This window comes from Alligator mississippiensis, chromosome 1 (assembly GCF_030867095.1).
Source record: "Alligator mississippiensis isolate rAllMis1 chromosome 1, rAllMis1, whole genome shotgun sequence".
Taxonomy (NCBI): domain Eukaryota; kingdom Metazoa; phylum Chordata; order Crocodylia; family Alligatoridae; genus Alligator; species Alligator mississippiensis.
Genome location: NC_081824.1, coordinates 321,650,781 through 321,671,946, shown reverse-complemented (window position 1 = coordinate 321,671,946; position 21,166 = coordinate 321,650,781). Strand labels below are relative to the sequence as shown.

Genomic DNA, 21,166 nt, shown 5'->3' with positions numbered 1-21,166 from the left:
GCAGGTGAAGAAGACACTGCTGACAGACCTTTGTAGTGATGGCGAAAGGCTGGCAACTGTTTGGCCTTTATATAATGGGGGGGGGCTAAAGATGTGCAGCGGTAACAGCAATCTTGTGGACTGAGCCATCTTATCCAGCATACAGCTAAGTATGGATAAGTATCTGTATGATAGCTGCCTGGTCACATGTGTGACCTTATCACAATTTAACATTTTACCAACTGGACTGTCAGGTATCAACTGTGGAGACCTTCAATGAAAGGATATTTCTCACTGATCTCCCAGTGACAGAAAGGACTTGTATGGGCGTTTCAACAGCCACTTTCATTCTGTTGGCTAAAAGTTCTTTAAATCCTGTAGACAAGAGAGTAGAAACATTTATTCTGGTTTTCTGAAAAATTCTTTTTTTCCAAGTTTGTGTTCTCTAATCCAGTATCTCTTGTCTGCAGTGATCTTTAGCCAATATGAGCCTTGTTATGTATGGTTCCTTCTTCAAATTTAGGTTGCAGTCAGGTTTTGGTTCATAACTACGATGTGTGTAAGCTTGCTGACATTTTTGCTCCACTGATCCGAATACTTTATTTTATGGATGCTGTCCTAAATGGTAAGCTCTTCCTGTACCCAGCCACATCCTCCCCCATCAGACCTTTATAGCTTTATGAATACTGAAAGCCTATTAATAGATCTGTGGAGTTTGTTCCTCAGAGAGAAAATTTGGTAAGTTGAAATAAATGTTTGTAGTCTTTAAATAGGAAACTTTTCTTACACATCCTTAGAGTTATCTATGAAATTTCCCAATTTCTGTAAAAAGAACAGCTTGCACTAGTCTAGTCTAGTATTCTTAATGATTTGATTTCACTGCTCTTCTCAGAAACTGTTTCCAGTTGGTTTAATTGTAGCTTCAGCTATTTTGACTAGGCGGGGGAAAGAGGCTTGCTCAAGTCCACTTACTTAAATATGCTTTCTAACTTTAGTTGGAGGAAAGCCGGAATGTCCAAAAGCAGATGAAGATACTTCAGAAGAAACAAGCCCAGGTTGTGAAAGAGAAAGTCCACTTGCAGAGTGAGCATAGCAAAGCTATTCTTGCACGCAGCAAACTGGAATCTCTTTGCCGGGAACTTCAGCGTCATAACAAGACTTTAAAGGTTAGTTTATTTTTATAAATCAGGGCCATTCAATTCTTGGCCTGCAGGCTAAGTTAAGCTGCAGTCTCTAGGCTTCTCCTCCCTCCTGTTTTCTGCGCTTGGCCCAGGGTGTGTAGCAGTGTGGTGCAGCGAGGTGCAGGGAACAGAGGGCGAGGCCAGAAGCTCTCAGTGCGGCAGAAAGTGGGGCACCTGTGTCATGCAACAGAGGGTCTCATGGTGTGACAAAAAAACCAAAAAATATTTAGAACAAGGTAGTGAAGTGGTTCTGAACCTTCTCGGTGGACTCAAGGTGTCCCTTATTAGACTTGAGGCACCCCTCCATAACTTGTGAATTGAGAGGCTCCCCGTTTCAAAACCAGCTTACTTATTACAATGCTTTCCCCCTTTACAGAGCCTGCTGTTATCTGTTTACCTCCTCACACCTTGAGGCATCCTTCAGAAGGATCTGGTAGCATGCCTAGGTGCCCTGGCACCCTGGTGGAAAATCACTAATTTAGTGAGTTGAAGATAAATTAAGGTCCCTAATTTGCAACATTCAACTAATTCAGCTTGGCAAAGTTTGTATTTATATTTAAACACCCCAGCACTTAAAGCTACTTAGACCCACCCCTAGCATTTATTCAAAAAACTAATTAGAAGGATGTGTCAGTTTTAACTTGCCTGTTAACAAAACCTTTCGCATAAAAAGGAAGAAAACATGCAGCAAGCACGTGAAGAAGAAGAGAGACGTAAAGAAGCAACTGCACATTTCCAGATTACGCTGAATGAAATTCAGGCTCAGCTGGAACAGCATGATATACACAATGCCAAGCTCCGCCAAGAAAATATTGAACTGGGGGAAAAACTGAAGAAACTCATTGAACAGTATGCATTGCGGGAGGAGGTAATTAAGCAATGATTCTGCACACAATTAGCTCCCTTAACTCATTTAAATGGCGCTTTTTAAAAAATCAGTAATGATGTGTTAATATTATCTTTACTGTTACATAGGTAGATGTAATTCGTACATGTCATTACAAACCACTGGGTTTTTTTCAGTATCAGCCTTCCTAATAAAAAAACGCATGGCTGTTTAGCCCAGAATATCTTCTTTCAATTCCCGTGCCATTTTCTTAGGATCTCCTGGATCTTTAGTAAAGCCCAAAGGATTCATGTTTTTGTTTTTGTTTTTTCAGAGATGTTCTCTACCTTGACACATCATTATCAACTGCACTAAAATGTTACATTGGATCAAATGTATAGGTGGGAGAGTTGTTGAACAAATTTTCAGACATGAAGTGCCCTTCCTCAGGTTACTTAAGGTTTTAAAGTCTATTTGAGTCCTGTTTCATGTTGTTCTCAATTGTGAGGGCTACAAACTTTTTTCAGATTGAAAACTCAGATTCTTCTGTAAGCATTTGACTGTTTTTTAAGCTCTGGCTTCTAGATCAGTGCTTCTCAAAGTGGTGGTCCGCGAACCGGTCGCCAGTCCACAGCGAGTTGCCAGAAAAGAAAGTAATATATTTTCAGAAGCATAACATTGATATGGCATAGCGCCACAGTTCGTACGTTTCAACACTCCAGGTGATGTCACGTCCTGCGAGGTGAGGAAAGAGAAAGAAACAGCCGGTCGTGCGTTTGTATAGCGGTTACATGCAGTTGCTGCCACCGGCTGAACCGGGCGCCGGTCCCGGGCCCGCTGGAAAAAAATTGCTGGTCTGCCACATCAGATAGTTTGAGAAGCATTGCTCTAGAGTCAAGTATTAAAAGCCTTACAAAATTATAACATTTGGCATGCCCATGTTAGGGCATGTCAGTCCATGTTTGCTTCTCAGAAGCACATAAAGCAAGAGTGAAATAAAATCTAAAGTCAGAGGCTGTATTTCTGAGTAGAGTCCATGAGGCCTTAGATATCACATGGCTTTGTCTCTTGACATAAGAATTATTGAAACATGATGCAGAGGCAGCAGGAACTTCGTGCCTGTTTTACAAATTATGATTTTAACTAATGCCCCTAAATAAAGGGTGATCCCTGAAGTCCTAAGCCTAATGGAAAGAAACAGCGTGAAAATAAAACATGAGTGTAAACAGCCACAGTCCACATAAAAAATAAAAATAAAAAAATCTCGAAGGATAATACCTAGATAATTAAACAAACAGTAGCTTTTTAGTGGAAATAAATTATGGAGGATCCATTGCAAACTAATATTAGTTTTCACTTTTTCCTTAGCATATTGACAAAGTGTTCAAGCATAAAGAATTGCAGCAACAACTAGTAGATGCCAAACTTCAGCAAACCACACAGCTTATAAAAGAAGCTGAGGAAAAACATCAGCACGAGAGAGAATTTGTGAGTTGCTTATAACATAATAAAATCTGTATATTGAGTGAATTGAAACCGTTAACCAGAGAGGATAACTGAATGGGACGACACATTCAAGGATGAATTAGTTTTTCTGTAAGACCGTGATTCTCAACCTTTCTGATTTGGGGCACCCCTGAGAAAATGCCAGCTCTTGGCCTTCACTTATTTTTAGATTATGGAAAAATAAAGCTATTCTTCTTTTACAAAGAACTCGGAGCACAACAGGTCAGAATGTTTTTGACATGGTATTCCTACTGGAGATCTCTGGGTTTCCCTTGTGAATCCATGTAGGTGTTTGCGTATCTAATTGTGCTAATATCATGCAGATCCTTTAAAGGATCTGGTTGAGAAACAATGCTAGAAGATGTTAAGATCTAGATTGTTTAAAAAAAAGTCTGAATTTGTATGCACAACACAAGAGGTAGTTAGTTGTGTTAGCCTGAAGTTAGGCAGAGGACGGCAGAGTGGCACCTTAGACTAGTGATGGCATGGAGTGGCAACAGAACACTGCAGAGAGAGGCATTGCTGGCAAGAGCCAGTTTAACCCTTCCCTGGCCCTGCAATTGATACAGTTTTATATGGCAAATATTTCATAGACGATAGGGCTGGAAGGGACCTCGTGAGATCATCAGGTCCAGCCCCTTTCCCAAAGGGCAGGAAGTCTGCTGGGGTCAGGTGACCCCAGCAAGGTGAGCATCCAGGTGTTTCTTGAACGTATCCAGAGTAGATGCTCGCACCACTTCTGGAGGGGAGTCTATTCCAGACTCTGGAGACGAGGAAAAACTTCTTTACTGTCTGTATGTCAAGTCTAAAACAGTCTTCCAGCACTTTGTGACAATTAGACCTTGGCTTCCTTTGCAGTTCCCTGGTGAACAGATGTTCTCCCAGTTCCCGATGCATACCCCTTATAGGCTGCGAAATCCAAAGCACTGAATTTGGTGAGGAAATGGTTGACTTTGCTTGTGGTAGACACCTAACCCAACCTCTCCCAGCAGTGTTCTGGCCCTGTTCCAATTGGTGCCAGAGGCTGGAGGTCCTCCCCCCACCCCAGTCCCTTCCCCAAACACATCTCCATTCCACCACCTCCCTCACACAGGCCTCATTTGGTATGGTCCCCCTTTATAACAAAAGGTAGCTAGGTTGAAGTCAGGCAGAAGGCTCAGTAGAGATGCACCTTGTAGACTAACCCAATTGGGGATGATAAGCTTTTGTGAGCCCAAGCTTGCTTCATCAGATACTGTAAAGAGACATGCACAGAACAGCCTGTCAAATGGTGGCTTGAATTCAAGAGATGGGCATGGGAAGGGGAGGGAGCACTGCTGAGAGACACAAACAAGTAATAAGCCCATAGGGACAAAATGGGGTCAACCAACCTAATCAGTTTTGCTTCTGTGGAGGGGTGATGCCCCCACAGCAGGTTCTATATAGACTGAAGTTTTTACTACAGGAAAAGCTTATCTTCCAGTCTGAGCAGGTGTCTTCCAGGGATAGAACCTGGCTGTAGACATTACAGAATTGGCCCAAACCTCACTTAAAGTCAGTTATAGTCATTATATAGATTTCAGCCAATTTTGGAACAGACCCCAAACCTTTCATCTACCCACAAGGTAGTTAACAGCTTTTGTTTCCAAGTTGAGCAAAATCTTACAAGATTTTCTATTTGTACTTGTCTAAACAATTATGGGTTATTTAAAAAAAAAAAAAAAAAAAGAGCCCAAAAAACTGAAGTTTTTTTAAAAGACGGGCATTTATTGATACTAAGGTAACAATCACCAGAGTATTAGATGTATTCCCTTCATCCTTGTTGTGAGACAACACTTTCCAAAAACCGGTGCCAATTTGAAAGCAGCTGTGAAAGGGTTAATACTAGATGCGTCCCTTCCTGCTTGCTGGCAGGGAGAGAGGAACTCAGTCATCTTGTAATAGAGTCTTCACAAAAAAAAAGGCATCTCTGGGCCAGGACTAGAAAAAAATCTTTTTTTCCCCACATTCTGTCTTTCAAAAAAAGGAAGGTCATGTGACAGGCAAGTAAATATGGTGATTTCAGGAAAACAAGTGCTATTGTGTGACTTTTTTTTCTTTTCCATGGTGGGGACCAAATAAAATATTTAAGGCCTTTTAACAATCCTTTCTAAGCATGTCCTGTAATTTTAGAAGACAGAACACTAAAAACAGGATATGTAGCTCTTTTGAAGCTTTTGTGGAATCACTGTAGATTTTTTTTATAGTATTTAAGCTGATGGTGGTGGTGTACAAAAGAAGTTTTTTTCCCTTTGATCTACTGAATGTTCTAGAAGACCAAATCTTCCAGTTTTCCAAAAACTTAAGAGAGTGCTGGTAATTCCTACATCTTAAATGAAACGGAAACTAGAATTTTAGAGAATTTGGCTAAACTTTTATGCAAGCTGACAAACTTGGCTCCTTTAAATAGAGAGAGTGCATTGATGTCAGGCTAACATTTTGCACATAGCAATTACTACTGCTGCTGGGATACTTTTTTTCATTTGAGACCATTATTGAAAATGGCCAATTCAATCTCTGTATATAAGCATCAGTGAGGAGAGAAAGTAAGATGTACATTTTTTGGCAGTTGGGCATGCATGCTTCTTGAGTTTTTGCCTATTTGGATGTTGTTAACATTAAAGTTTACTAGGAAAGTTCAATTTTGATTGCATTTTATACCTATTATATGAGATTATTCCAGAGACAAAATGCAATAATAAATAATTGCAATATGCTACTGTGGGCATCTAAAATATTAATTTGGAGTGCGTAGGAAAACTCAACTGCTCTTAAATTGCTCTAGTAAGCTGGCATAATTCAGGCCATCAATTTTGTTGTTTAACTTTTTTAAGTATTTAAAGTGAAAGTAGCTAAGAGCATGTTTTTTCATGGTAAATCACTTTTTTTTTTATGCTAAGCTATACTGAACAATGCTGTCCTTAAAAATTTGCATGTGAATATATTCAACAATAATACAGTTCAAGTTTTCCTCAACTTTTCAGCTTTTAAAAGAAGCTACTGAGTCCAGGCATAAATGTGAGCAGATGAAGCAGCAGGAAGCCCAGCTCAAACAGCAGGTAACTTTAAAATATTGTGCTTTTCAGTATGGATGTTTTATACCACAAATATCAAGAGGGGTCTGCCAGAAATCTGAAAGTGGATGCTGTACTAAAAAGCTGGAAATTAAACCACTGTCATTGGAAACATTCCATTTGTTTGAAATTTACTAAATAGCATTTTTTCCTGTGGGCAGTTTGTTTAGCAGTTTTATACCTTATGATGAACCACTTTTAGTGGCAAGATTGTGTGAAAGTCTAAAGACGTGTGATTCATCTATGGTCTCTATCCACCTGTTACATAACATATTGTTTTTCTTGAAGTTGAGTCTCTCCTCCTCAAGATGTTACTTCCCTTTTTCTGTTTAGGATCATGCAGCCTTTTCCTGACTATAATATAAGCAGGGTTCCTTTTTCCATGATGATTTTGCTGCCTAATCTTACTGTTTTTGTCTACAGGGAGATGGGAGGGTACAGGTTTCCCTCACTTTATCCAGGCTCTGTATGTGCAAACTTGCTCTTATGCGATGACCCTTTTTATACCAAAAAATCATTATACATGAGGTAAATTCACTCCTATGCATTCGGTGTGATGGAAGCCCGCAGTCGGCTGCTTTGTGCGGTGCATTGTGGGAGTGACGTGCACCAAAATATAGTCTGTGTGGATCTGTGCTCCTCACTCATTGTCTGCGACACGTGTTTCTGTAGTTGCCATCCCCATTATGGCTTCTAAGCGTCCCGCTAGCTTATCCTCCTACCCCTCTCTACTGTTGTTGAGTACCAAAATTGTCTTGTAAAAGTAGTAGAAATGGGTTGGTGGTCAGTACAGTCGAGGTCTTGGAAGGTATCTATATTTGTTACATTGTAAAGTGGGTTCCCTTTATGTGAGTTCGAGTTATGCACCGTTTTCCAGGAACACAAGTACAGCATAAAGTAAGGGAAACCTGTCCTCGACAGTGTCAGCCAAGATATTATAGTTGAAGTTGCTGATGCTTGCAGTTACCCCGGCCCTCTAACCTGGATTTCAGGTGGATTCCTCCCTCTAGCCTCCTGCATCTAGACCCTGATATTTCTTCCATCAGATATCTGATACTGGATCTTTTTCTTTGTTCACAATACTTAACAGTATTTCCAGGCCTTTTGCATTGTTGTTAGTGCATCCATATCTAGAAGTCATCTAACTTGCCCTCTCTTCCTCTTGTTGGTGTAAAACATAGTTCCTGAGATTTCCTGAGTCATCTTGCAGTTTTTTGGTTTATGCCCCTTTTCACATCTACCTTAACCATTTTTTTCCTCAAAGTAACACACATTAAGCATATATAGTACACATACACAGTCTTCTTCATTCATTGAGAGTTACTGGGGTTTTCCTAAAGAAGTCCAGCACCTTTCAGAATGATTATTTTCTACATCTAGAGCTGTGTTTCTCAACTTCTTTAGGTTACTAATCCCTTATTTGAAGTAAAAATTTTTGCCACGCCTTGACACTACCTATAAAGTGAGTAAAAATTGTTAGTGATAAACCTTTATTACTGTATACATGTTTCAAGAGGTTGACAGAATATTTTACCTGCAAGGGCAAGGGTGTGTCAAGGTATGGGGGTGCAATTTTAACAAGACAGATATTGCAATCCTTGACTGAGAAACACTGCTCTAGATAAATTCCTGTTTCACCCTTCTGCTAAATTAGAAAGAGTATGGTATGCATTCAGTCACTGTGCACTAAACTGATCATGCAGTCACCTATCTAGGAATTCAGCCTCAGTTGCAACAAATGGATTTGAGTTGGGAGAGATTTTTATCTACTGCTTTGAGGTTTTTCAGATTGTTACAAGTTGCTAATAAAGGTTATGGCACACTTAATGTGCTTCTTTGCCTATCCCCAATAGCAGTTTCATAAATCATGCACCTCACTCAGCATGTAAGGTTGGCATTCCTGATCAAGGTTCTGCATTTCCTAGAAATTTAGCTGATGCAATTATTTAAGCATCCCAACTAAATACTTAGAAAAGATATTGAACGGTTTGTTAAATGAATTCCCTATTGATTCTCTACTTCTTCTGAGTTATCATACCATTCACTGTGCAGATTTCAAAGAGTAGGTAAAAACCTCAGTTACTGAGTTTGGTCAGTTTCATTTTATTGGCATCAGGTTTTGTAGTAAATTCTAAGAAATGGTTTGAAATAGTAGCAAGACTGGTTGAGAGACAGGATGGTTGATATGAATTACTTGGTTGTCACTAGCTCAACTTTTATCATCTAGTTTGGTTGTTTAACTCTTGCCTTGTTATTGTATACATTGTTTAAAGAGCTATATTGTTTACATACATATAAGTCCTTTATAAAATTTTGCTGGTTTTTTTTTCAAGATTTAGCTGTTGCCTTCATTTAGATAGACTTATAACTGCAGCTTGGTTGATTAAGAAGGTCTCTCAATTTCACATAACTGCAAGCAGTTAAGGCTATTACTTTTACTGTTGCTTTATAATGGTATCCCAAGCAGGCGGTTCATGGATGGTTTGATGAGTCCTTTATTTTAGACAGTCACCTACATACTCCTTAGCTGAAAAATCACCTGATAAATGAGAGACGGAACTTAAAGATTCACTTAATTTTGAATTTAATTCTTCTGTGAATTACTACTGTTAGCTGAAATTTCTCCTGCATTTCAATAAATGTGTGGTAACATTGCTTAAATGGTTTCAATTTTTAATATTCTCAAGTACTTTTTCCCCCCCATTAGCTCTCTCTCTACATGGATAAGTTTGAAGAATTCCAGACCACTATGGCAAAAAGTAATGAACTTTTTACAACTTTTAGACAAGAAATGGAAAAGGTACTTGTACTACTTAAAGTTTCCATGATAAGTGCTACAAAAAATGCATGCTCCTTAGATAGGTAAATGCAGTTTTAAAATATAGGCTGTAGCTACAGAAAGTGTTACATAGCATATTAGAATTACATCTGCTACTCTTTTTAACGTTGAAAGCAAAAAATGGAACAAAATGTTTAAAGATGAGATTGTGCGCAGTACTCTGTTGCAATTTTTTTTTTTTTGTTACTGGAAAAGTTTATCTTTAATTGTGAGGGAGGCTGAAAATCACCTGGTAGCCACCATAAAATATTTACTTCGTGTTTTGAGATCTTTAAATATATTCTTAGCTCCAGTGTTTGCAACACTTGAATAATTTCATTTTGTAATGTTGCTTTCAAAGCTGCAGTGCTAGCTGTTTACAAAAAAAAAGTTTTATGATGTGGTCACCTACAATTTATTGGTAGTCACAAGCCAAGTCACTTTACATTTATTCTTAGATGACCAAGAAGATTAAAAAACTGGAAAAGGAGACAATCGTATGGCGTACAAAATGGGAAAACAACAACAAAGCTCTTCTACAAATGGCTGAAGAGGTGCGTAATTCTCTTTGAAGTTTGGGAAAAAGTATAGTTGTCACTGTCTCTCTTCATGAGGGATGTCTAGCTGGAGATTACTGAGAAATGGCACATACCAAAGTTTTGCCCTGATATACTTTCATTAGTCTCTCCCTGTGAAAAGCTTTCTCTGAGTAACAATACCATTATTTTCCTTGGTGTACAAGAATGAGTTGATTTTTCCATAACTGCTATTCATGATACTTGACTGACCTTTATATACCTACCTAGTCAAGCCAAGCAAATGCTTGAAGAAACTTAGTAGAAGTTTACCTTGCCTTTTGCATATTATGTGGAATGCTGTTGCAGAATTGGAAACACTTGAGTATACTTAGTGGTGTAGAAGATGCAAGATTGGTATCAATCTGTCAAACAGAACTTAGACAGTGGTGTAACAGTTCCTGTTTTACTGTGCAATACGTGGAAGGGAACAGGTTATGGGTGCCAGTAGGTTTGTAAGGGACTAAAATTTTCTGGGCCCTAGTCATTGTGACTAGTTGCACACTCCCATTTTCTACCCTTTTTTTTTTTACTGAAATATGTATTAAGAACTTTTTAATTAGTTACAAAACTTGCTAAACTACTGATGGGAGTTGGTGTGGGTTCAGCTATGGACATTGGTAGGTAGTCTTTTCTCTTGTAAAAGTCACTATACAACTGGCTGGATTCTAAGAGATTCTTAACCCAACTCCTGTAACCATGGTCTCCAGGAAGAATTAATTTTATGACTGATTTAGTCTCAGTTAAGCGCTTGTTCAAAAGTGGCAGTGATGTAGCACTTATTGTCAGGTCAACAGAATGGCTTGTTACCCCTTCCCAAGGTTCCTGTTCTGACCAGATAGCCTGAGAGAGTTTGTGCTGGATCACCATTTCAGTGAATTAAACAGGATTTAATCTCCAAGAAAGTTAACCTTAATGCATTTTAATGTGAAGTACGCTGGCAAAATACTCACCTAACTTGATGATATAAGGCCTGTGTTTTACTTTTATCCCTCAGAAAACAGTAAGAGACAAAGATTACAAAGGCTTTCAAATAAAGCTGGAGCGTTTGGAGAAGTTATGCAGGGCTCTCCAAACAGAGAGAAATGAGCTGAATGAGAAGGTGGAAGTCCTTAAGGAACAGGTTTTGGTAAGAGATGCAGATGTGGATCTAGCAGTGCAGGTGTTTCAGTCATGCACACTCAGTTCCCAGGAGGAGCTGGGAACTTGCACTGACACAGAACCAGGAATCCAGCCAGATGCTGAATCAAATGCAGCAGTTGAAGGACATGTCCCTGAAAAGACTGTCTCCACGAGTCCTGTTCCTGGCACTGATTCTGTTGACTAAAATGAAGTGTAAACACTGTATTGAGAGATATATTTTGTGTATAACTTTCTCTGGTGGTGGTAACTATTGGTTTTGTGGTGAAAATTTTCTTACTTTTTCTACCATATCTGTATTTTCTTAGAACTACTGGACTTATGTGGTACAGGAAGCTGCATAGCAGCTTTGAATAGCTTAATCTATAAATTTGCCACAACTGTGTTGCACATCTGCCTCATTTTTAAAAAAATATTTTTCCATAAAGAATGCATGTGTGTTTTTTCCCCTACAACACAAAATATCACTGTCAACTAAGACGTGTGTAAAGATTTAACATAGCTTCCCAAGCTATGAAAGCTTCCCACTTTTTCAGGGGAAAAAGTGACAGGAGTGTCACTTCCTTGATTTGAAAAATAACATTTTGCTTCTGTTAACTGAGCTGGAGGCTTGGTATATACTAATATTATTACCAAATTCAGTAAACTGTCTACATCCATTCATATAATGGCCAGTAGGAAACTTCAGCTTTCTCCCCTGGTATTTTCATATATATGAGTATACATGAAAATAAGGATCCAGAATATGGTCAAAATATTTTACAGGGTTTTAGTGTAAACTGTGGCATGACAACAACAGCTTTGAAATATCTATATTTTAATTTGCAGTTGGTAAAACAGGGTGTACAACTATTTTTGCAAATTTCTCAGGTTTGTGCTGTAAGGTCAGTTCAAGGCCCTATTTGTGAATTTAAACCTATGAAGAAAATATGTGGAATAAGTATTACATAACTGCAGAATTTTGTTCAGTAATGCTAATTATGCATAAGAATTGGTTATATTCTGCCCCCCTTCCATAAGGTCTTGGCCCTGTTGCGAGTCCATGCAAGATTTGTTTCCAATGAGAGAAGTTGCATTGATATAATCTGGATATTTGTTAACCAAAGGGTATCTGCAAATGTGTGGACAGTGTTGATGTTGACTATATCTGGGGCATGTCTACGTGAAACACTGATTGTGCAGCAGCCAAATAATACTGCACAGTAGCACGTCACAGCACTAAGTGATAATACACAACTGTGTGGTATTACTAGGCTACTGCACAGTATCGTCACTTAGAAGGCAGTTACTGGTGCTACTGCACAGTAACCACTGCGCGTTACCATCTTGTGTGGACGCACCCCCAGTGTAAGTTTTTGGTTTGAATGTTCCTTACTTAGCACTATATGCAGAATCTAAGAATTAGTAGACAATGCTGGTAACTGACCACATGTATTCAAATATTCTTTTCCCTGAGTAAAACATTTATTTTGTTGCACCCTCAGCCAAGAAACTCTAGTCAGCAGATAGTGCCTTCTTGGTGCCTAGGATGACTTGGTGAAGTCTGGTTCTTTAGAAGTTCCATCTAAAGCTAAACATGCCACAAGCAGAGGGGAGGTTTTTGAGGTGAAGGGGGGGGGGGGGGGGGGGGGGGGGTTCTTTTTAAAAAATTTTAATAGACTGCAGTTATGAGCCTTATGAGTTTTAACTTTGAAAATGTGGATATCGGAAATTTTAAGGGAGCAGTTTTCTAAGACAACTTGGGACCAACACATTCTTGGCACAGCAGGCAATGTGTTAAGTAACCACCAGCTACTGTTAACTTTAATCCATCTATGATTGCTTTCTCGTTTCAGTTGCTGTCTTGTAATTCTTTAAAAAGAAAAAAAAGTGTAGCCTTTTCTGGTACTCAAAATGTTCTTTGCACTTACTTGAGTGGGGGTTTCTGAACCAAGCACATATCTTTCCATGAGCTTCCCCCTTTTTCTTTTTGACAGTTTATCGGCTAAATTACTTGAATGTTCAGGCTGCACTGAGCTCTCGACTCTTTTCCTGATGTAATGTACATGGAAATAATGTAGATGTCTCTTTAACAGAGTGAGGTTTTATAAGGTGTGATGATAAATGTTTTAGCTCGTACCACTGAACAAAATGGTATCAAACTGACATTTTTAAAATCGTGTAGCAGATGAGTAGCCTAAATAGGTAACAGGCTGTTTGGTGGGGCTGGTGGTGTTGGGATTTAGGGGTTCCCCCCTCCCACTCCCATATTTGCACAGCCTGTCTTTGGTCATGGTGCAGTAATGAAAAGAAGGTAGAAGGGAGCAGTCAGCAGGGTTGGATTCAAAGCTAATCAAAGCTAAACACTAATCACGTTCTAGCCACGTGGCAACAAAAATGCTGTAGAAGAAATATCCTTTCAGAGTTCCTTTGACAAAACGTGTCTGTTGTGGAGTCAAGAACGTTCTAGTAAGTTTTAGTTAGTGCCAAAAGAAGAGACCTTTAGCTAACAAACTACATGAGCATGGAACAATTTTCTTGAGGGCAAGTGAGAATCTCAATGTATTAAATTACAGCACAACATACGCTTGGCAAAGCGGATAGAGAATTTGCCAGTAAAATGGGAAAGTGCAGTTTTCTGTTTTTCACAATGTATTATTTGGTCGCTTGTATCTATAACCACAACTCTTTGTACCGTGCTTGTGCAGTGCTTTTTATATAGGCAAAAGTAAACTGTGGACCCTGTTGCAAGTATTGTTTTTTAAAAGGGCTTGACAGAAATCTCAGATGAATGGAACAGCAATACAAATACAGGATAGTTACTGACTTGATTTGCAAATGAAGCAGAATGCCACCAGAAAAAGGCTTGTAAGAATCTGAGATGTTTTTCCATCTGTCTCACCCAGAAGATTCCCACACTGACAACCTTCCTTCTGGCCAAGGTGGGCTAGACTCTGCTTCCTGAGACCAGATAAAATCATTCCATGCATTAGCCAAAGGGATGTTGCTATAAAGAAGGCAAGGAATAATCCCAGCACTCGAAACTCTGATCTGCCATACAGCAGGCTATTGCACTGCCACTCCGCAGCCAGATTGGTTCCAGGAGGGGTTTGGGTAAACATGTATATTGCCTTTCTTCCTCTACCATAAATTATTCTAATCTGGACTGTAAATGTATGTAGCCTCTGATGTATACACCTACTTAATCAGGCACTGGAATCTTGATCATTTTACTCCAATTAAACCTGCAGAGAAAAAAAAGTTTAAAATTTGTGTGTTGCAAGACCCAAACATGTAATAGTGTACACATTGACTTTAGGGCTGTATCTCCAATCTGTGTTGTCCTTCCTTTATTTCACTTACACCTGGTTATGTTACAGTTCAATTCTCAGGTGTTGCAGAAAATCTACCTCTTCAGACTGTAGATGGAAATAACTGTGAAAAAAGTGATGCAGAAATCTAGTTTGTGCTAAACACACTGCTTTATTTTTACAACCCATGTCTGCTTTCATGAGGAAAAAATTGATAAATGAACAGGCAGTCTTGTTTTGCTTTTCAAAAACATTTTGTAGAGATTTTTCACTAATGTGAATCTGAAATTTTATCTACTCAATTCTGTATAGATTAAGTAAATATGTATGCTTAATATATTGGACTCTGTGTGTTCCTTTTATTCTTAAGCCCTATTCCTGTCTACCTGGGCTTCTGTGGCATTCGTGCTGGATTTTTTTGGAGCAGGAGTTTTGAAGCATGATAGCTGAGAAACTCATTGTTCTAGTTAAATGCCAGATAATCAAACAACAGCCTTGAAGTTGGAGTGTCTGTAAAGCACAGAATTGCTACTGTTTTTAATAAAATTCTCTGTGCAATGCTGAATACACATTTTGGAGTTCCAGCAAGTTAGAGCAGCAGGATATGTTTGCTTTGGCATGATAATGAAGATGTGGAGATTTACAGATTTAGGTTTTTAATTCATTTATTGAAAAGAGAAGTTTATCCTCTTCCATTTCTTCCTTGTGTACCAGTAACTATTTAGTAAGCTGTGTGTTACTTACTGTGCGGCAGAGGGATTGGCCTTAATACCCCACTGTGCACTGCCTTTGTACTATCTCAGGTCCCTGGGTGAGGCAGTATCTTGAATCATCTGTTGAAGGCTACCAATTTCATCAGTGCTTACGTGATAGAGAAATGTTCCTGTCCAATGGGCTGCTTCTGCTGCACTAGCACCTAAAATGTTTTGTTCCAGGCACAAGCATTATGCAGTTTCTGAACAGTGTACAGTACTTGTTCAAAAGTTCTTTCCTACAACTGGAAGCTTGAACTAGTGAAAAGAACAAAGGCCGGGTCCCTTGAGTTAGTCTTCTTCAAAATTCCCACGCTCTCCATTTCAAAGAAATGAAGAATCAAAGTCACAGGCTAGCATATATGGGGCTCATGGAGAGTCTTCCACAGGTAACTGCTAAAAATTGTTAAAATAATTTCATCCAAATATAGAAATATTGTACAATATGAACCACAAACAAGTCAGAACTCTATAGCATGACCTGAAATGATTATGGGTTTTTTTCTTATGTTTTAAATCCTGCTTTTGATCAAATAGTTCCATGTTCCTTAGGGATTTGCATATTCCCATTAGACTCAAGCAAATTTCAGTTTCTTCCCTCTGCCATAGATGCCTTATGGTTTGTGTTAGAAGCAAATTAAATATAACCCTAAAAATGCAACTTTGCTCTTGTGTCCATGGCCAAGCTAGTTTATGGGAAGTCATGCTGTCATAATTAAAAATAAACATGTGACCTAATCCCTGAAGAGATGAAACCTTGTCTCAGTGGTTAAATTGCTAGCTGTTCATCTTGGGAGCAAGTTGCAACATCAGACTGCATGAGATTTGGGTTTTGTTTAGATGAGACTACCTGCCTTTGCCACACTGCTTTGCAGCTTCTTAGACCAAACCCCTCAGCTTACTTAATCATTTTGAGGTTGTAAAGCAATAATAGAAGGCTAAGGATGCTCGTTGCTCAGGAAAGGACCCAAGCAGAAGCTTCCAGACCCTCTTGTGGTATGGTTGGAGGCAAAAGTCTAGCAAGTTCCGATTTTGAGTTGCAGGAACCTGAATGTCTATGAAACCGTTGCATTTGGTTGTAAAAGAGCCACTGGTGCATGGACCTCATGCATGGCTCAAGTAGACAAGGAGCATCAACCATTGCTCAGTTGCTGGTTGTGCCACAGCTCCATACTTGAGCTGAACAGGATCTTGTCAGCATCAAACTACTGTCTATATCTGATTGGGAAGCAGTTCTCTATGCCTGGGGTCAGCAACAGCTTGAGCTTGGAAGTTGAAGAGGTCTCCTGGCTGGCAAAGCTATGCCTCAAAGACCAAGAATTTGGTTAGAGACTAAGGCTGAGCTAGCTTACCCCATATCAACCTGGTGGATGGATCAATATGCAGGAAAAGAGGGTACCCAAAAATGCAGTGAACCATTTTTATGTTGTGCCTTGGGACTGTCACTTGGGGCAGACGTAAGTAAACACTCCCTCCATAAGCTGCTCCTTATCTTATGAAGAGCTCAATGGCTAAGATGTGGGTGTGGAGGTTATCAACCTCCATCAGAGTAATACTACTTGGTTCAAGCAAGGATCTTTGAGAGTCCAGTCAACTTCAACATGCTGGCAGCAGCCCTGCTGTGATAGACTACAGTTTATGTATAAACAGAACACTGACAAGGCAGAGTTTATGTTCCAGTTCTGTTAAAGCAATGCACCTCTAGGGCTATGGGCAGAGAAAGAGCAAGAAACAGAATTTACATTGCCACCGGAAGCACTAAGATAAATTAAAGCAGGCTTGCTTGTTCACATACATACCCCTGATATGTCCACATCCTCTTCTTCCACCCCCAGCACAAGGATGCGTGCCAAAGCCAGTACTAACACCACCAGCTCACCCTTGCAAATCATGAGCTACTGTGGCACAATTAAGGAGTCCCTTTCAAAAAGATTGCTAGCCACTCAACCCCAGGTGCTAGATTTACCACAGTCAGGGGCTCTGGCGATAATCTCCCTACAGTTTGTAGAAAGTTAAGGCTTAATCTCTGAGACCATGGAACTAATGAACTGCTCATTATGTTTCTTGCCTTTTGGGATCAGCATCCTTGTCCAAGCTAGCCAGTAGACCCTAGCATGTTAGGGGAAGACGGGACACACACACTCATCCTTAGAAAGTCTTATGATCTTATGTGCAGGGAAAGTACTTTTTTTACATTGCTGTAAGCCTTATGAACAGGAACATCGGATGTGGATGGCTAACTGGCAATGGACTGAGCTGTTAGGGTTGCCAGGTTCCTTAAAGCTGGTGTTATGCTTCTGAGCCTCATGTTGGTGATGTGCATCTGCAGCTCTGTGGCTAGCTCCACCCAGGCTTCCAGGAACGTGGCCGCCTTTGCCCTCAAGTTCTCCCTTAACTTGTGGCCATCTTGTCTGCAGCCTAGGCCTCTCCACACTTGTTTCCCATATCTGGAATCAGTGGGTCATATGCTGGACATGGTCCCAGGCAAACCATCCTCATTCATCACCTGGCTAGCTTCACCTTCAGGTGCACATCTGCTATCATGCAAGAGTAGGCTGCAATGATTTGTCAAATGTGCAACCAAAATGGTCATGTCAGGCCTTTGGTGCTCAGTCTGCCACAGCAAAATTTGCAACTGCTTGTTGACATGGCTGGGTAATTGCAGTTAAGGGCACACCATGATGGGAAGATGGCTAGATAGTTGCTATCTGGCAAAGTTAGAGAGAAAGATAGGAGGTATCTATGCTGCTGTCCTTAGTAGGAGTTACCAAGTGAATCTTTGGGCTTTTTTCACTTGACCTACACAAATTAAATTCCTAGTATCCCTCTCCAACTGTTGCGCTTCACACTGGGGGACAGAAAGCTACAAAGGACCCTGAGGTACTATTGGTGCCACTTGTGGTATAACCCAACCCATGTTAGTAACCTCATCAGCAACAAAACCCAGCCTGCTTATTCTATACAACTGCCCCAATGGCATTTTTTCAAGATTTAATAAATTAACTGCTGCCTCATTTCTGCAGCTACATTGGTCTCAGCCTTCTTCACTGTTGATCCAAACCAGTGATGCTCAATCTTCCACTCCATGGGCTGGATGAGTAGGATCAGACTCTGGCTCAGATCCCACAGGATCAGCACATGAGGTCAGTCCTCAGACACAATCTCACACACCTGGGTCCAACCATGCACCAGCCCAACCCCACATACTGAATGAGGCTGCACACCATCCTGACCCCACACATCTGGATCTGCCCCTGTAGTGATCCCAGGTTAAGGTAGGGCTGCACTATCCAGCCCCCAGGGCTCCCCCGTGGGTTCAGAAATTTGGCAGCACCACTCCTTTCCCCGCCAAATTTCCAAACCTGTGGGGGGTCCTGTGAGGCTAATGTGACAGCGCTGCTGGCCAGATCTGTAACTCAACACTTTCAGAATACAAACCAATGATTTGTCTAAGTTAGACATCAGAACATGTAGGCTCTTTCATCATGTTTTACATGCAGAGTATATTCAGATAATGCAAAACACAAAGGAATCAACTGCAAAATTCTCTGCATTGACAGTGCAGTCTGCTTAGGGATGAAAAGGGATATTAAAAATATGGTCCATGTAAACCCACCTTCACACACTACAGCTCTAAAACTAGTTGTTTCTCCACTTCTCTAGTATATAACTGACAAGTTATCTATTTCTATCACATGCCCAATAGGGGTGGGGAGTAATCCTTGTTCATTATTCTTACCTGATCTTAAATTTGGAAATTTACTGTAATTGATGCATTGTTTTTCAATTGTTCTGTTTGCATGAAGAGATTTTTTTTCTTTTATTAGCAAGTCATTGTTAGCTTTGTATTCAGTTGCTTATCCTATATCCCACCATTCTCTTTCTACATCATTTGATGTTACCTTTCAGGTGCTGGAGCCATTTATTTAGGCTGTGGGGCTAAATAGGGAAACATCAGCAAGTTAATCCTGCCTGCAACAAGTGTACCTTGTTTTTTGTACAACGAGAAGTACCTTTAACACCAACAATGTATTTGGAGGAATGAATAAAGCTGCTGCTGACATGGCTTTACATAGCTATGCAACACAGAAACCTAAAGCAGTGTTAGAAGCCTCTTGACTTCTGTCTGATTAGGTTTTACTGCAACTCCATTTGTCCCATATTCTAGGGCTCCATAAAAATGAACAGAATGACCATGCATTAAGTCTTTGAAACAGACATTCACTCTGTACACTTTTAGCCCTCTGTCATTTGGCAGGTATTAAATTACTGAAAGATTAGCTTCCACTTGTTACAGGGCAGAGCATGCACATAAGAAGTTATCACAGCACAGCTGATGCACAACAAAATCCCTTGTTATTTTGCGGTAAGTTAATGTGTACCTACCCTTAAGATCCCCAGACATTCCGGTGCCTTTCACAGTTGCCAGGTACAGGGAGTCACTTATCCCACTCCATGCAGTATTCTGGCATAAATTAGTAAAATGTGTGACCAATACGTTGATAGACCGCTTCATTTTCTGTTGGGGTAAAACAGTCTGTTCTTCAGCAAATGTCGGTTACAACAGAAGCTCTGTACATGTTCTCAATAAGGCTTTCCTGAAGAACCCTATTTACTTATATTCTGGCAATTGCCACAAATCAGTGGGATAGAATATAATTTAGTGCCAGGGTGTCTAATTAATTTGGCCGAGCAGGCTACTGACATGTCACTGGAAGTTAGGATGCAAAGCCTACCACAAAATCCAGTGCTCCAGGCCCCAGCTGACAATGCAATCAGCAGCAGAACATAGTTGGTCACCCTCTGCAAGGCAGTTTTATCCTGAAAAGGTTACACTGCAGGAAAACCAAACTATGTCTACTCCACTTTTATTAGAGGGGAAAGTTTGTTTACTTTGTAGTAAATGTCATGTCTCTGATTAAATAATTTAAGATGATTTTTAAACTGGGTCTCCAACATGTGAAATAATGAAAGTAGGTCAAAATTTCATGCTATAAAATAAAGCAGAATTTCTACTAAGCTTAGAATTTTCCAGTTCACTGTTTAAAAAAAGAAAGTCACAGGCCCCTAGATTTGTGCGGTTATATTATAAAACCAACTGGTTTTAGGCATTGATTGCAAAACTGAGTTAGAGGCTATGGCAAAGGACTAATCTTGAATACAGCATATTCAGAATATTACTTGACTACAAAAGTAAAAGCATGACCATTATGTCCATATCATCAAGCCAGATGCAACATGTTATTTGAAATATTTAGCTTCACAAGCTAAATACTGCTCCCAACCATAGACATATCTTCTGTGAAAGGATATTCATATAATAGAAGTAAATCCTATTTTTAGATGAGGGAGGTCCCCCCACCCATTAAAGCTTAACTTTACTGGAATAAGATTTGATACTTACCAAATCTTAACAGATTTCAATTAAATTATTTTGGTCTCTATTTTAAAAGGGACTCCAGGTCTCAAATCTTAGTTTCTCCACTTAAGACTCAAGGTTGTTTCAATTTGTTTTGCAACATTTCACTACAATAAGGGAAACTTTTGCCTTTGTATTTGTTGGCCTTTTGAAAATGTTAAGAATGTTCTGTTACCACATCTTGCATTCATAAACAGATATCATGTTTAACCTTTGGACAATTACACGATTCTAAATAGGAGTTGGGTGAGTTGCCTGCTTCCTTCCCCCCCTGAAAGAAGAAACAACCACTTTTTGGTACTTGATTATCAGGACTTGAAGGATGAACAGGGAATCAAAAAACACATCTTCCCTCAGACAAAATGTTGTTTCAAGCCATTCATTTTATAGGTGGGTATCTTCAGTTCCGTGTGTGTCATGCCTTTTGCCAGTTACAACTTGCCTACTTCCATTCCTGGCCAGAAAAACAAAAACCTCTCGTTCCCAGTCCTCATCGCTTCCTTGCCCCTGCTACAGCGGATTGTTCAAGGCAAAGATTGGGCTTATAAATCAGCTACGTACCCACACGACATAGCCTCCACCCCCCGC

At 39.8% G+C, this 21,166-nt stretch overlaps 1 protein-coding gene across 1 annotated transcript in view; it reads left to right on the top strand.

Annotated features, from left to right (window-relative positions):
• The window catches only part of TXLNG (taxilin gamma), a 34,209-nt gene extending 19,465 nt beyond the window's left edge, over positions 1–14,744 (top strand). Inside the window, exons 4-10 of the mRNA XM_006259120.4 lie at positions 975–1,145; positions 1,834–2,028; positions 3,355–3,474; positions 6,495–6,569; positions 9,292–9,384; positions 9,861–9,956; positions 10,975–14,744. Of these exons, the coding sequence (XP_006259182.3) occupies positions 975–1,145; positions 1,834–2,028; positions 3,355–3,474; positions 6,495–6,569; positions 9,292–9,384; positions 9,861–9,956; positions 10,975–11,304 (1,080 nt within the window). The 3' untranslated portion in view covers positions 11,305–14,744. The remainder of the gene's footprint in view (positions 1–974; positions 1,146–1,833; positions 2,029–3,354; positions 3,475–6,494; positions 6,570–9,291; positions 9,385–9,860; positions 9,957–10,974) is intronic.
• Positions 14,745–21,166: the final 6,422 nt, after the last annotated feature.